The sequence below is a fragment of the Papio anubis genome, chromosome 16, assembly GCF_008728515.1.
Source record: "Papio anubis isolate 15944 chromosome 16, Panubis1.0, whole genome shotgun sequence".
Classification (NCBI taxonomy): domain Eukaryota; kingdom Metazoa; phylum Chordata; class Mammalia; order Primates; family Cercopithecidae; genus Papio; species Papio anubis.
In genome coordinates this window covers 89394267-89408450 of record NC_044991.1, presented here as the reverse complement: position 1 = coordinate 89408450, position 14184 = coordinate 89394267, and the positions used below count along the sequence as shown (strand labels likewise).

At 50.8% G+C, this 14184-nt stretch overlaps 1 protein-coding gene across 6 annotated transcripts in view; it reads right to left on the bottom strand.

Annotated features, from left to right (window-relative positions):
- Positions 1-14184, bottom strand: part of OSBPL2 (oxysterol binding protein like 2) — a 58178-nt gene that overhangs the window by 18803 nt on the left and 25191 nt on the right. For all 6 annotated transcript variants that reach the window (XM_003904529.5, XM_021920836.2, XM_021920841.2 and 3 more), the window contains 3 exons: positions 13819-13894; positions 5108-5242; positions 3958-4055 (listed from right to left, as the gene is read on the bottom strand). In XM_003904529.5, the coding sequence (XP_003904578.2) occupies positions 3958-4055; positions 5108-5242; positions 13819-13894 (309 nt within the window). The remainder of the gene's footprint in view (positions 1-3957; positions 4056-5107; positions 5243-13818; positions 13895-14184) is intronic.

Genomic DNA, 14184 nt, shown 5'->3' with positions numbered 1-14184 from the left:
CTCAGCCTCCCCTTTCCCAGAAGCAGAAGCAGGGCTGCTCCCTACAGTGTGTGCCAAGACCCACAGTCGCCTGCTGGACCCTGCTGTCACCACGCCACACTCTGTCCAAACTATCCTGCTTGCTCAAAGGCAATGACATCTAGAGAACAGGTGTTCGGCTGCCCAGCGCCAGCCAACTTCTAAATCAGACGAAAAACACAAAGTTGGCATTCACGCATGGGCAGCGTGTGGGTAAGGACCAGCAGCTGACCCAGCCAGGATGAGCCAGAAACACTAGAATTTGAAGCTGTGACATTTATGTTGCTTCTCCAAACTGCATAGTGATTTATATACAGAAGTACAGGAAAGCCTGTATTACTAACAACAGCTCCTCCCCAAATGGTCTGACAGCCAGTGCTGACACTCACACTTTCTAGGACAAACATGGGCACACACTTTTAAACTTTTTTTTTTTTTTGAGACAGAGTCTCGCTCTGTTGCCCAGGCTGGAGTGCAGTGGCCGGATCTCAGCTCACTGCAAGCTCCACCTCCCGGGTTTACGCCATTCTCCTGCCTCAGCCTCCTGAGTAGCTGGGACTACAGGTGCCTGCCATCTCACCCAGCTAGATTTTTGTATTTTTTTTAGTAGAGACGGGGTTTCACCAGGTTAGCCAGGATGGTCTCGATCCCCTGACCTCGTGATCCACCCGTCTCGGCCTCCCAAAGTGCTGGGATTACAGGCGTGAGCCACCACGCCTGGCCACACTTTTAAACTCTTTACACACCAGAAGAAAGCCCATTTGAAGCAAACCAAATCCCACAACCACTTGCTCACTATTGATAAAAATCTCAACCATGGCCGGGCGTGGTGGCTCACGCCTGTAATCCCAACACTTTGGGAGGCCAAGGTGGGCGAATCACCCGAGGTTGGGAGTTCAACACCAGCCTGGCCAACAAGGTGAAACCCTGTCTCTACTGAAAACAAGAAAATTAGCCGGGCATAGTGGCATGCGCCTGTAATCCCAAATACTCGGGGAGCTGAGGCGGAGAACAGGGAGAATTGCTTAAACCCACAGGCGGAGGCTGCAGCGAGCCGAGATCATGCCACTGCCTTCCAGCCTGGGCAACCAATGGAGACTCCGTCTCAAAAAAAAAAAAAAAAAAGAAAGAAAAAGAAAAAAAAAATTCTCAATCATTAATAACACATAAAATACAATAAAGGGTCCCATACAGTGACCTGAAGTTTCAAAGGAACTGCACTTCTTTGAACCAAAGATGTCACTAATTGCACTGCACACCATTATTTTATGAAAGAAAGAAAAAAATGCTGCAAATGAAACTATGACTTGGGCTGGGCGCAGAGGCTCACACCTGTAATCCTAGCACTTTGGGAGGCGGAGGTAGGCAGATCACTTGAGCTCAGGAGTTCAAGACTAGCCTGGGCAACATAGCAAAACACTATCTCTATTGAAAATACCAAAATTGGCCAGGCGCAGTGGCTCAAGCCTGTAATCCCAGCACTTTGGGAGGCCGAGACGGGCGGATCACGAGGTCAGGAGATCGAGACCATTCTGGCTAACACGGTGAAACCCCATCTCTACTAAAAAAATACAAAAAAACTAGCCGGGCGAGGTGGCGGGCGCCTGTAGTCCCAGCTGCTCGGGAGGCTGAGGCAGGAGAACAGCATGAACCCGGGAGGCGGAGCTTGCAGTGAGCTGAGATCCCGCCACTGCACTCCAGCCTGGGTGACAGAGCAAGACTCCGTCTCAAAAAAAAAAAAAAAAAAAGAAAATACCAAAATTAGCTGGGCATGGTGGCACATGCCTGTAGTTCCAGCTACTTGGGAGGCTGAGATGGGCAGATAACTTTAGCCCAGGAGGTTGAGGCTACAGTGAGCCGTGATCATGTCACTGCACTTCAGCCTGGGGGACAGAGCAAGACCCCATCTCAAAAAAAAAAGGAGTACGAAACTGACATGTTGAAGTGCTGCAACATGAAAAATGTGTCTTAGAATCCATGAAACACTGTAATTTAGAAAAAGTTTTTAATATCACAGAAAAATTATGACATACTGTTAAATAAAAAGGGATACAAATTAACATCATATTTTGAAACACACACAAAGGAAAGTCTAACAAAATGCTGACAGCTATCTTTGTTTTTTTAAAGAGACAGGGTCTGGCTCTGTAGTCCAGCTTAGAGTGCAGTGGCACGATCACTGTAACTTTGAACTCCTGGGCTCAAGTGATGCTCCTGCCTCGGCCTCCCAGGTTGCTGGGATTATAGGCATGAGCCTAGTCAGCTATTGTCTTTTATGGGATTATGCCTGATTTATCTTTTCTACCCTTCTCAATGTTACACATTTTCTATAAAGAGCACATTCTTATAATTAAAAAACAAACAGACTTCATAATAAAATAACCCAACAGAATATCAACTAAACCAGAATCCAAATAAGAGGCTAATTGTTTTGGCTCAACTCCCTTTTTCATAGAAAAATAATAAAACAAGATGATAAAGGAGCCTGCCTTCCCTCCTGTCTGCACTCTGTTCCTGGGCAGGGAGGCGTGCAGCCCAGCACCCTGTAGCAAACAGCTTGCATTCTGCACAGCAGGCTTGTCTAGATAACCACCCACGCCCCTCCAGCAAGCTCCTTCTCCCCGGGCAGGCAGAGCGAGCTCTGTGAGCTGGGCTACCTCGACAGTCGGAGGAGTGAAGGGCGTCCCACCAGCAAGCTCCTTCTCCCCAGGCAGGCGGAGCGAGCTCTGTGTGCTGGGCTACCAGACAGTCGGAGGAGTGAAGGGTGCAGCTGAGAGTGCCCTGCCCCTCCCTCCTTCAGTACCATAGCTTAGCCCTGTCACAGAGACAGGGGCTCAACTGTGCTCCGCTGACTCTCCCTACACATCTGCCCGTGGGCACCCGCATGCATCTACAAGAGAATGAGGGGGTCCACAGGCAGTGGAATAAAAATCATTTTAGACATCACCAAACGGCCCTGAAGGAAGCCACACACATCTATTCTCTCATCCACAGCCACCCGGAGTCCCAGCCAGGCTGCTCGATGGCTGAGGAATTACCACACTGCCACACTCATGCTGCGGTCTGGCCTGCTTCTGACTTCCTTTGTTGGTTTGGGTAGGCACTGTCACTGGGGCAGAATCCCAGGATGATTCTGTGAATAACCACAGCAGTCCCCGGGGCAACCAGGTGGGTGAAGAGAACCCCAACCAGTCCTTCCAGAGGCCCAGCCGCAGACAACGTGATATGGGGCCTGGCTGGACCTCTGGGGTCAGAGTTCTGGGACTTGGAGTCAGTCTCAGGTCTGTAAGGTGAGGGCCACCAGAGACAAGAGGGAAGCTGAGGGGACTCTAGGAAGGGACAGCAACGCTGCCTAGAAGAAAGTTCCACAGGAAGAAGTTTCAGGGATGTCTGGAGATGAGGCGTGGTCTGGTTAACTCTCCCTTGGCCAGGGCCGTCTGACCATTGCTAAAACTCTGGGGAGGCTGTGTGGTGGCAAACATGGCCTTGGCAGTGAAACTCCTCTTTGCAATCATTCCTGTCTCTGGATTTACCTGCTTTTTCAATAGCATTCACTGAATACTTTGGTAAAACAGCCTAGTTTTGCTCATTAGTACCTATCTCCATTTTCGGTGAAGCTCACAACAATCCTACACATTTCACAGACGTTGCACACACACGGAAGCGTCTACGGTACACGCTGTCTCCACGCTTGAGTCAAACACACTAAAATATCTCATTGCCAATGCTTTACACTCACTCAGACACCGTGGCACTGTTAGCACAACACCCCATGTGTGTGAAACATCTCGCCTACAGCATCCAAACGCTTTAGTGAGCTCTTAATTCAAACAGTTTATTCTCAGAGCAGTGGAATCAATGCTAGTGAAAGAATCAAACTCATCTGTCATCCAAGGAATTCCATTTACAAGATATTTATGATGGGCCTTTTTCCCTTACCTGATTAATTCATACGTTTCTCCCAAGAGTGGATTAAATGGTTTGCCGGTCCTCTCCCACTGGGAAGCCACGGCCGAAACAGCAAAAGCAGCCACAGACTGTAAACAATCCACAGGACGGGCAGGAACAGCTTCAGTTAGGAAATGCGCCGGAGAAGACGGCCTCTCGTGGAGGGCGGTGGGCACCTGGTTTCTGTCACTATTTGTTCCTGTGATTTTTCAATTTTCTCCAAGCAGTGTGTCTGAGATTATAGGACTTCCAGGGAACGCCCTTCATCACCCGCCACTCCGTCAACAGCACAGAAAGAAGGAACTGGGTGCTGCCTTCCACCCCCGGGGCCGTGCCCTTCCTGGCAGACGCTGCAACAATGTCAGTCACTCTGTCTCACATGCACACACAAGGCCACACACTCAACACGCACACCCCAAGCACGCATTCACAGAGGCATGCGCACACACGCGCACAGGGACACGCACTATGTGCGCCCACAGTCACACACTTGTATTTTGTTATTTTTTAGACACAGGGTCTCACTCCATCACCCAGGCTGGAGTGCAGTGGCGTTATCATAGCTCACTGTAGCCTCTAGCTCCTGGGCACAAGTGATCCTCTCTCATCAGCCTCCCAAGTAGCTGGCATTGCAGGCATGCACCACTGCACCCGCCTAAATTTGAAAAAAAAATTTTGTAGAGATGTGGTCTCACTGTGTTGCCTAGGCTGGTCTCAACCTCCAGGAGCGATTCATCCGCTCAGCCTCCCAAAGTATTGAGATTACAGGCATGAGCCACCGTGCATGCCCAGCCCACAGTCACACACATACACACACACGGGGCGCGGTGGTACAACAGGACCCCAGAGGAGCCTGAGGGCAAAGCCCGCCACCACCTTCCGTTCCAAGAGGCGGAGACTCCCGGCGGGAGGCGGCAGCAGGGAGCTCTTGGGGCCACTGAGAGCTCAATGGCATTTCCTGCAAGTTCTGTCATCACATACCTGGACAAATGCCACGGCTGCCAGGCAGGATGGCACTGAACACTGGGGGGAGCTGTGCGAGCCCTTCTCACAGATGCCCGGGGCCCCAAGACTGTGTGGCCAGACATTCAAGGGGTGTCACTTTCGTGACAAACTCCCGCCTGGCACTCCTAAGGCCCACCTGCATCCTCTCCAGGGGCTGGGGCTGGCAGGAGGCCCTGTGGATGAGGTACACATGCTCCATGTACTCTGTGATCCGCTGCAGGAAGCTCAGAGGCTCGTTGAAGGCGATTGGCATCGTGATCTTGGAGAGCTCCTGAAAAGATGGGAAGACCCGCTGGTTACTGCTGCCTTCCTGACACCGCGGGGCTGGTCCATGCCCCTGCTCTGAGCATTCCTTTATGGAGCCACAGACTCTGGGGTTGAACCGGATCTTCAAACCCCCCATAGGTGAGCCACTCCCTGCCCCATCAGCCCTGCCCTGTGAGCCTCGCTGCCATCAGACCTAACTCACAATCTGCGCTGAGCCTGCAGAGGTCTCTGGCGTGACACCCTGAATCCTCTCTGCCTCCCCAGCCCACTGCCCCATTCCCGACACACAGACTGCCACAGGGGCTCCTGGGCCCACCCACGCCCCCTCCCCCACTCCACATCTTCTCCACCCCACTTCCAGAGTAGTGGCCCAGGCTGGGCACGGTGGCTCAGGCCTATAATATGAGCATCCTGGGAGGCCGAGGTGGGCAAATCCCTTGAGGTCAGGAGTTCAACACCAGCCTGGCCAACATGGTGAAACCCCGTTTATAATAAAATTACAAAAATTAGCCATGCATGATGGCGCACACCTGTAATCCCAGCTACTCGGGAGGCTGAGGCAGGAAAATCACTTGAACCCAGGAGGTGAAGGTTGCAGTGAGCCGAGATTGTGCTATTACACTCCAGCCTGGGAGACAGAGCCAGACTCTGTCTCAAAAACAAACAAACAAACAAAAAACAAAGTAGTGGTCCCAAAGTAGAGCCACCCGCGCCATTAAAAATCGTCCCTGGCTTCCCATCCCCTCCAGGACGCCACGGACATGCCTGAACCTGGCAAATGAGGTCTCCTATAACATGGCTCCATGCAGCTTTCCCCTAAGGCCTTCCAAGTTGGCAAAGGTGCCTCAGGTGTCTGCTCCCAGGCCCCGGGCAGCACAGAGCAGGTGCATGGCTTAGTGGTGGAAGCTGGGAAGGTGCCAAGGGGACAAGTGCCCACAGGGGCCACTCTTCCTGCTGGGCTTCTAGGAAAGGGATCCCAACAGCTGGGCAGCATGCATTCCAGGAAGGCATAGCTGTGTACCTCAGGGCAGGCTCTTCAGGAAGGAGCAGGGTCTGGGGTGGCCAAAGCAGAGGCAGAGGGAGAGGGATAAGGAGAGGACCCAAGTTCCCAAAACTCAGCGTCCGTGCTGGGAGGGGGGCTCTGCTCAGACGCTGGGTCAAAGACAAGTGCAGGGACCGAGGCTGAGAGTACAGGGCAGACACACAGAGCCTGCAGCTCAGGCTGCTGCAGGGGCGAGCAGGCCCCAGATGGCACCGGACACACAGGGACTGTGGGCTTAGGAGGGGCTAGAACTGGATTCCAACTGAGGCAGCCCCAGCACGTGGGTGTGGCCAAGACTGCACAAGGGAATGTGGCTGCTGAGGAAAGCAGGAAGAGATGTGACCCTCATGATCAGAGCTCAGCACTGCAGGAGCACGTGGGAGAGAAAGAAAGAAGCCCCGAAAGAATGAGCAGAAAAGCAGACAGATGGAGGAGCATTTGCAATTTACATTCCAGACCAGGGTCAACAGCCCTCCCATGCTCTAAACACCTGGTGAACTAGAAGCAGCCACAGTCCACAGCGGCCAGAGATGGGGCCAGGGAGGCCAGGAAGGAAGTGCGGCCGGCGGCCCTGAGCACTGGGGAGACGCTGCCTTGCTCAGGCAGGAGAGATGGTATTGCAACTGCGTGCAGCTCCCACCTGGAGAAAGCCCCCTGGCTGTTGTGGAAATGCACAGTGATGCAGCCCCACAGAGAGGACCGGGCCGCTTCCAGCAAACTCTATGGGTATCTGCCCCTGACCGAGCAGCCCCACTTCTAGGAACCTACACGCAGGGCTCTTTACCCCCCAGAGCCTCGGCCAAACACACACGCAGGGCTCTCTGCTGCAGCACGACTGGATCCATGAAAGACCAAAAATGACCCGTATGTCCAACAACAGAGCACCAGTCCAATGAGCGAGGGGGCAGCCATGTGAGGGAGCGCCATGCCATTAAAAGATTAAGAAGTCAGCTAAGCGAGATGGCTCATGCCTGTAATCCCAACACTTTTGGAGGCCAAAGCGGGGAGGACCACTTGAGGCCAGGAGTTTAAGACCAGCCTGGGCAACAAAGTGAGACCCTGTCTCTACAAAAAAAAAAATTTTTTTTGAGTTGGAGTCTCGCACTGTCACCTGGGCAGCAGTGCAATGGCGCGATCTCAGTTCACTGCAACCTCTCTGCCTCCTGGGTTCAAGAGACTCTCCTGCCTCAGCCTCCCGAGTAGCTGGGATTACAGGCATGCAGTGCTATACCCAGCTAATTTTTTGCAGTTTTAGTAGAGACGGGGTTTTACTGTGTTGGCCAGGCTGGTCTCGAACTCCTGACTTCATGATCCGCCTGCCTCGGCCTCCCAAAGTGCTGGGATTACAGGCGTGAGCCACTGCCAAAAATTTTTTTAAAAGTAGCTGGGCATAGTGTTGGGTGCCTGTAGTCCCAGCTACTCCAAAGGCTCATGTAGGAGGTTCACTTAAGCCCAGGAGATTGAAGTTACAGTGAGCCATGATCCTCCCACTGCACTCCAGCCTGGGTGACAAAGCAAGACTCAGTCTCTAAAAAGAAATAATTAATTAATTAATTAAGAAGTCACTGCATATTGCTATAGATATACCACCGAATTTGAAAAGGTGGAGAAAGTCTCTCATTTACATAAAGAAGTGGGGAGAAGATACACACAGAATCAGCTGTGTGATGCATGAAAGATGTGCCCTAAACGTGGCTCCTGGTCACCTGTGGGGAAAGCAGAAAGCACCAGGAGGGCACAGGGACAGGAACCCAACCCTCCTGGAATACACCTTACGTGATAAATTTGACGCAGGACCCATAATTTAAAAAGAAAATTAAGCCGGGCGCGGTGGCTCAAGCCTGTAATCCCAGCACTTTGGGAGGCCGAGACGGGTGGATCATGAGGTCAGAAGATTGAGACCATCCTGGCTAACACAGTGAAACCCTGTCTCTACTAAAAATACAAAAAACTAGCCGGGCGAGGTGGCGGGCACCTGTAGTCCCAGCTACTCGGGAGGCTGAGGCAGGAGAATGGCGTAAACCCGGGAGGCGGAGCTTGCAGTGAGCTGAGATCTGGCCACTGCACTCCAGCCTGGGGGACAGAGCGAGACTCCGTCTCAAATAAAAAAAAAAGAAAATTAAATTTTAAAAAGTCATCTCTCGGGCTGGTGCGGTGGCTCATGCCTGTAATCCCAGCACTTTGGGAGGCCGAGGCGGGTGGATCACAAGGTCAGAAGTTCGAGACCATCCTGGCTAACACGGTGAAACCCCGACTCTACCAAAAATATAAAAATTAGCCGGGCGTGGTGGCGGGCACCTGTAGTCCCAGCTACTCAGGAGGCTGAGGCAGGAGAATGGCATGAACCCGGGAGGCGGAGCTTGCAGTGAGGCGAGATTGTGCCACTGCACTCCAGCCTGGGCAACAGAGCAAGACACCGTCTCAAAAAAAAAAAGTCATCTCTCAATATCAAAAATGAAACGAATGAACTTACATCATTCCCTTGGTGGCACAATCACCCAGAGAAGAAGCACCCAGGTGGTTTGGAAATGCAGGCATTTGGCAGGGCGCAGTTGGCTCACGTTTGTAATCCCAACACTTTGGGAGGCCAAGGTGGGTGGATCACAAGGTCAGGAGTTCGAGACCAGCCTAGCCAATAAGGTGAAACCCCATCTCTACTAAAAATACAAAAAAAAAAAAAATTAGCCAGCCATGGTGGCGGGCGCCTGTAGTCCCAGCTACTCGGGAGGCTGAGGCAGGAGAATCACTTGAACCCAGGAGGCAGAGGTTGCAGTGAGCTGAGATTGCACCACTGCACTCCAGCCTAGGTGACAGAGCAAGACTCCTTCTCAAAAAAAAAAAAAAAAAAAAAAAAGCAGGCATTTGAGATACGCCCTGAGGACAAAGACAACTGGCAACTGCAGGAGCCACAGACATGCGCTATCTCAGCAAAGACACTGTCAGCAGCAGAGCTGGTCCCGCAGGTATGTGGGGCAGTGAGTGAGTCACAACTACGTGCTGGTCTAAATCTATCCTCGCCAGGGCTGCCGAAAACTGGGACTGTCAGTGAGGGAGAAAAGAGATGCAGACACGAGGCCGCAGAGGTGAGGTGGAGCCTGCTGGCCCAAATTGGAAGCATCACCGAAACAAACAAAAACACAGTTCCTAGCTGTAGGAACAGCCCTCGAAATAAGACCACCCCAGTGGCCTCCTCAGAGCCTGGCTGTGGTCCTGAATTCTCCTTCTCTCCCTGGACAAGTAGCTGATTCCACACCCCAGACAGTAAATGCACAGGAGAGGCCTGAAGCTCCTTTTGTAAAGGACTCCAGGCCACCTTGAATAGACTCTCACTGACCAAAGATGGAACAATTTGTGGACTGGAAGACATCAATAAGTTAGATGCTAGGAGGTAAACAAAAGACAAACTAGCTGGTTACATGAGTCACACTGGATGACACCAGTGAAAGAACACATTATGTGAAAACTTCAATAAGGAGGAAGAATCGCTCACTGGTCCTGACTTTCCTACATAAACTGCATTTACAGCAAAGGAAGTGGAGCCTCTCACCACAGAAATATCCCTGGCAATCAATAAAGGGTGATCACGTTGGCACAGCTCCAACTAGCATGTCCTCCTGAGTTAATGGACCCAGGCTCTGAGTGCTCACAGCTGTTTTTGTTAGAGACAGGGTCTCGCTCTGCCACCCGGGCTGGGGCACAGTAACGTGATCACTGGTCACTGCAGCCTCAACCTCTCAGGCTCAAGCGATCCTCCTGTATCAGCCACCTGAGTAGCTGGGAGCCTGGGCATGGACCACCATGCCCGGCTAATTATTTTTTGTAGCGATGGGATCTCACTTTGTTGCCCGGGCTGGTTCTGAACCCCTGGCCTGGAGCGATCCTCTTGCCTCAGCCTCTGACAGGGATTATAGGCATGAGCTGCCGCACGCCTGACCTGCCCACAGCTTTTAAATTCAGAGAAAGAGCAACAAAAAGGCTTCCTGACAGAGGGACACAAACAAGGTCCACACAGGACTGCAAACAGCAGACAGCAACACGTGAGACCACTGGACATTTGAACACAGAGCAAGTATCTGATGATATTAAATAACTTTCTAAAGTTATTTTCTAAAGTATAATAATATCATAGTCACATTAAAAAAGAATCCTTATCCTTTAAGTATATGTAAGAAATATTTACAAACAATAAGATGTCTGGAATTAAAATATGAGGAGGAGAGAAGCAGGGGGGTGTGGACCAAACAGAATGAGCCACAGCCAATAACTGTGGATCCAGAACGAGCCACAGCCAATCACTGCGGATCCAGAATGAGCCACAGCCAATCAGTACAGATCCAGAAAGAGCCACAGCCAATCACTGTGGATCCAGCTATGAGGACATGGGCTCGCCACTGTCTGTCCACGTCTGTCTGTGTTGGGACTGTCCATGCTGCTAAGTGTGCTTGTGTTTTTTCAATACAAGCTGAGAAGTAGTAAAAAGAGAGGAGTGCCACCAAAACCTCCAGAGGGGAGTGTTTCGAAGTGAAGTGTGAGGGGTGGAGCCACCCCGCAAGGCCCCTCCCAGCACCTTTCCACTACGCCTGCCAGTCCTACACGCTCACATGCAACTTTCACCTCAATCCCTCCACAACCCTCACCTAGGGAATGCAATTTACATCATTTCATGTTGTTGAAAAGATGCTTTTGGTCCTAGAATCTTTATTTTTTTTAAGAGACAAGGTTTCCCTCTGTTATGTAGGCTCAAGTACAGTGGTGAAATCACGGTTCACTGCAGCCTCAAACTCCCAGACTCAAGCCATCCTCCTGTCTCAGCCTCCTGAGTAACTGGGACTACAGACATGTGCCAACACACCTGGCTAATTTTAAAAATTTTTTTGTAGAGATGGGGTCTCACTGTGTTGCCCAGGCTCTGGTCTCAAACTCCTGGCCTCAAGCGATTCTCTTCCCTCAGCTTTCCAAAGCACTAGGATTACAGGCATGAGCTACTACCACACCCAGCCTGTCTTAGAATTTAAAAGAGTCAAAATTAGGTGGTTTGTCAAGTTCACAAAAAGACTTTCATCATCTATACCAAGACAGATATTTTTGTCAAGACCTGAATTAGCCACATAGTCAAAAATGTACAAAAAACACTGCTGAAGGAGAAAAAAAATCTCAAATGGTTTATTTTAAAAGAAACATACAGATATATACAGAAATACAGATGTGTATGCATGAGCATTAGCACACTCGTATTTTCCAGCGCCATCTGCTGAGAGGGCCTGCAGGCAATGATACCTCAGCAGCAATGAGCTCACCCAGCACCAGGTCGTGGTTTCTAAACACCATTACCCAGTGAATGGGCTCCCTGGGGAAGTGGCTGATTCCAGGGTTAAGGCAGGGAAAATATAAGCTGAACTAGAGTACCCTTTCGTGCCTGAAATAAGTGTTCAGAAAAGGATGGGGGTTCAGCAGAAGCGGGAAAACCAACCTGGAAGAACTCTCAATGCCAAAGGTAGAACAATTTGAGCAATTACATAAATAAGGACTATACTGGAATTCAACTCACAGAAAATACATGCTCATGAGTCCATACTAATACAAATAAATAACTGAATAAATACATAATTAGGGGAGAAGGGACAGCTCTCCTTTACCGAACAATTCCAATTAATAAAGGTAGAAGACAGAATGAGAATAGAAAATCCCCATTAGAATGATTTCAATAAAACCCACCAATGGATGCCACAATTAGCAAGCGGAATCTAAGTGTCTCCCCCAAAACACTGATTACAAAGAGAAACGCAGCAACTCTGCAGTGGAGACACTTGATCAGGTTAACCAAGTGATCAGGTTAACAGTCCCCCTAACAAGACACGTGGATATCACAGAGCCCCTGAGACCAGGCCCTGATCAGGTTAACCAAGTGATCAGGTTAACAGTCCCCCTAACGAGACACGTGGATATCACAGAGCCCCTCAGACCAGGCCTGGCAAGGGTACCTCACTACTGTGTGTGCCAAAAACACAGAACCTCATTCTAAGAAGAAAACATCAGACAAACTCAAATTAAGGAAAAGTCCACTAAGTAACAGACCAGAGCAGCTGTCACCAAGTGGAGAAGCCCAAATGCCATGAGTGTCCTGGGACAGGAAAGGACGTTGGGGACACTGAGGAAATACAAGTGACACGTGGAGCTAAGATGCATTTCTTGCTTCGGTCACTGACCTATGGTTACTCCAAGAGATGGCAGCATCAGGAGAGCTGGGTGGTGGGTTTACAGGAATGCTCTGTGCTATTTTGTGATTTTCCTTAAGTCTAAAATTATTTCAAAATAAAAAGTTGAGAAAAAATGAAGTTCCCTCTGGAAAAAAAAGGACTAAAACATAAGGGCAAAAAATCACCGGCACTAGAAGACGTGGTCTGAGCAAGAGTGACATCGTGTATCCCCAGGCCATTTGAGTTTTCAGTCATTGAGCGCCGGCCCAGGACCCAGTAAGGTACAGAAGACGCAGGACACTCCCCGCCCCCGTGAGGCACCGCTTGTTCTCACAGTCAGGAAAGATCATGAAAGGGAAAGTCTTGGCCGGGCGCGGTGGCTCAAGCCTGTAATCCCAGCACTTTGGGAGGCCGAGACGGGTGGATCACGAGGTCAGGAGATGGAGACCATCCTGGCTAACACAGTGAAACCCCGTCTCTACTAAAAAATACAAAAAAAAAAACTAGCCGAGCGAGGTGGTGGGCGCCTGTAGTCCCAGCTACTCGGGAGGCTGAGGCAGGAGAATGGCGTAAACCCGGGAGGCGGAGCTTGCAGTGAGCTGAGATCCGGCCACTGCACTTCAGCCTGGGCGACAGAGTAAGACTCCGTCTCAAAAAAAAAAAAGAAAGGGAAAGTCTATAACTTCTGGGCCCTCATTACCCAGCTAGTTTTTCTGTCCCAAACCCTGAGCTCCTGACAAAGGCTGACGCCCCTCCTGCAGCTCAGCATGTGGCCATGAAGGGTGCCACGGAAGCCCCACCCACCTCACACAGGACACAGGGCTGGACGGGTACCTGCAGGATGGTTCTTATGTCCCGTTTCACCTACAGAACACCTCTTCCCCTGACGTGCTTGTTCTTTGCCTGTTTTACTGTCTTAATCTCATGCTGTTTATAAACATGAGAGTGCATTTTTTCTTTCTTTTTTTTTTTTTTTGAGACGGAATCTCACTCTTGTCACTCAGCCTGGAGTACAATGGCGCAATCTCGGCTCACTGTAACCTCCGTCTCTCAGGTTCAAGCAATTCTCCTGCCTCAGCCCCCCAAGTAAATGGGATTACAGGCATGCGCCACCATGCCCGGCTAATTTTGTATTTTTGGTAGAGACGGGGTTTCTCCATGTTGGCCAGGCCAGTCTTAAACTCCCGACCTCAGGTGATCCACCCACCTCAGCTTCCCAAAGTGCTGGGATTACAGGCATGTGCCCGGCAAGAGCGCATTTTCTTAAATCACTAGCACTGCAATACCTTCCCAGGAGTCAGTGGTGCAGCCCCACGCGTGAGCATGGGCCCCCGGACTCACCAGGCCGACACACTTCTTTAGAATGGTCCACACGCTGAAATCACTTCTGCTGAACATGGGAGCCGGCAGTGACGTCCTGTGGGGCATGAAAGGGGTGTGTGTGGGTGAATTCAACACAGGACTCCGACCACTCAAGGTGGCTGCACTCAATGACCATTTCTCTTTAATTCTGACACTTAAACATTGGCATTTCTGCATTCTGGCATGCCTAGGGACACACGGATATGGCTGCTGCGAGAGGCCTTCCACACCCATGTTCCCAGGACCTCCCAGGAATGGTCATGACAACAAAGATGGCTGGCTCTGCAGTCTTGGCCCCACAGTGGCCGTGCTGTTGTTTCCTCCCAGAGCTGGGAGACAGGGCAG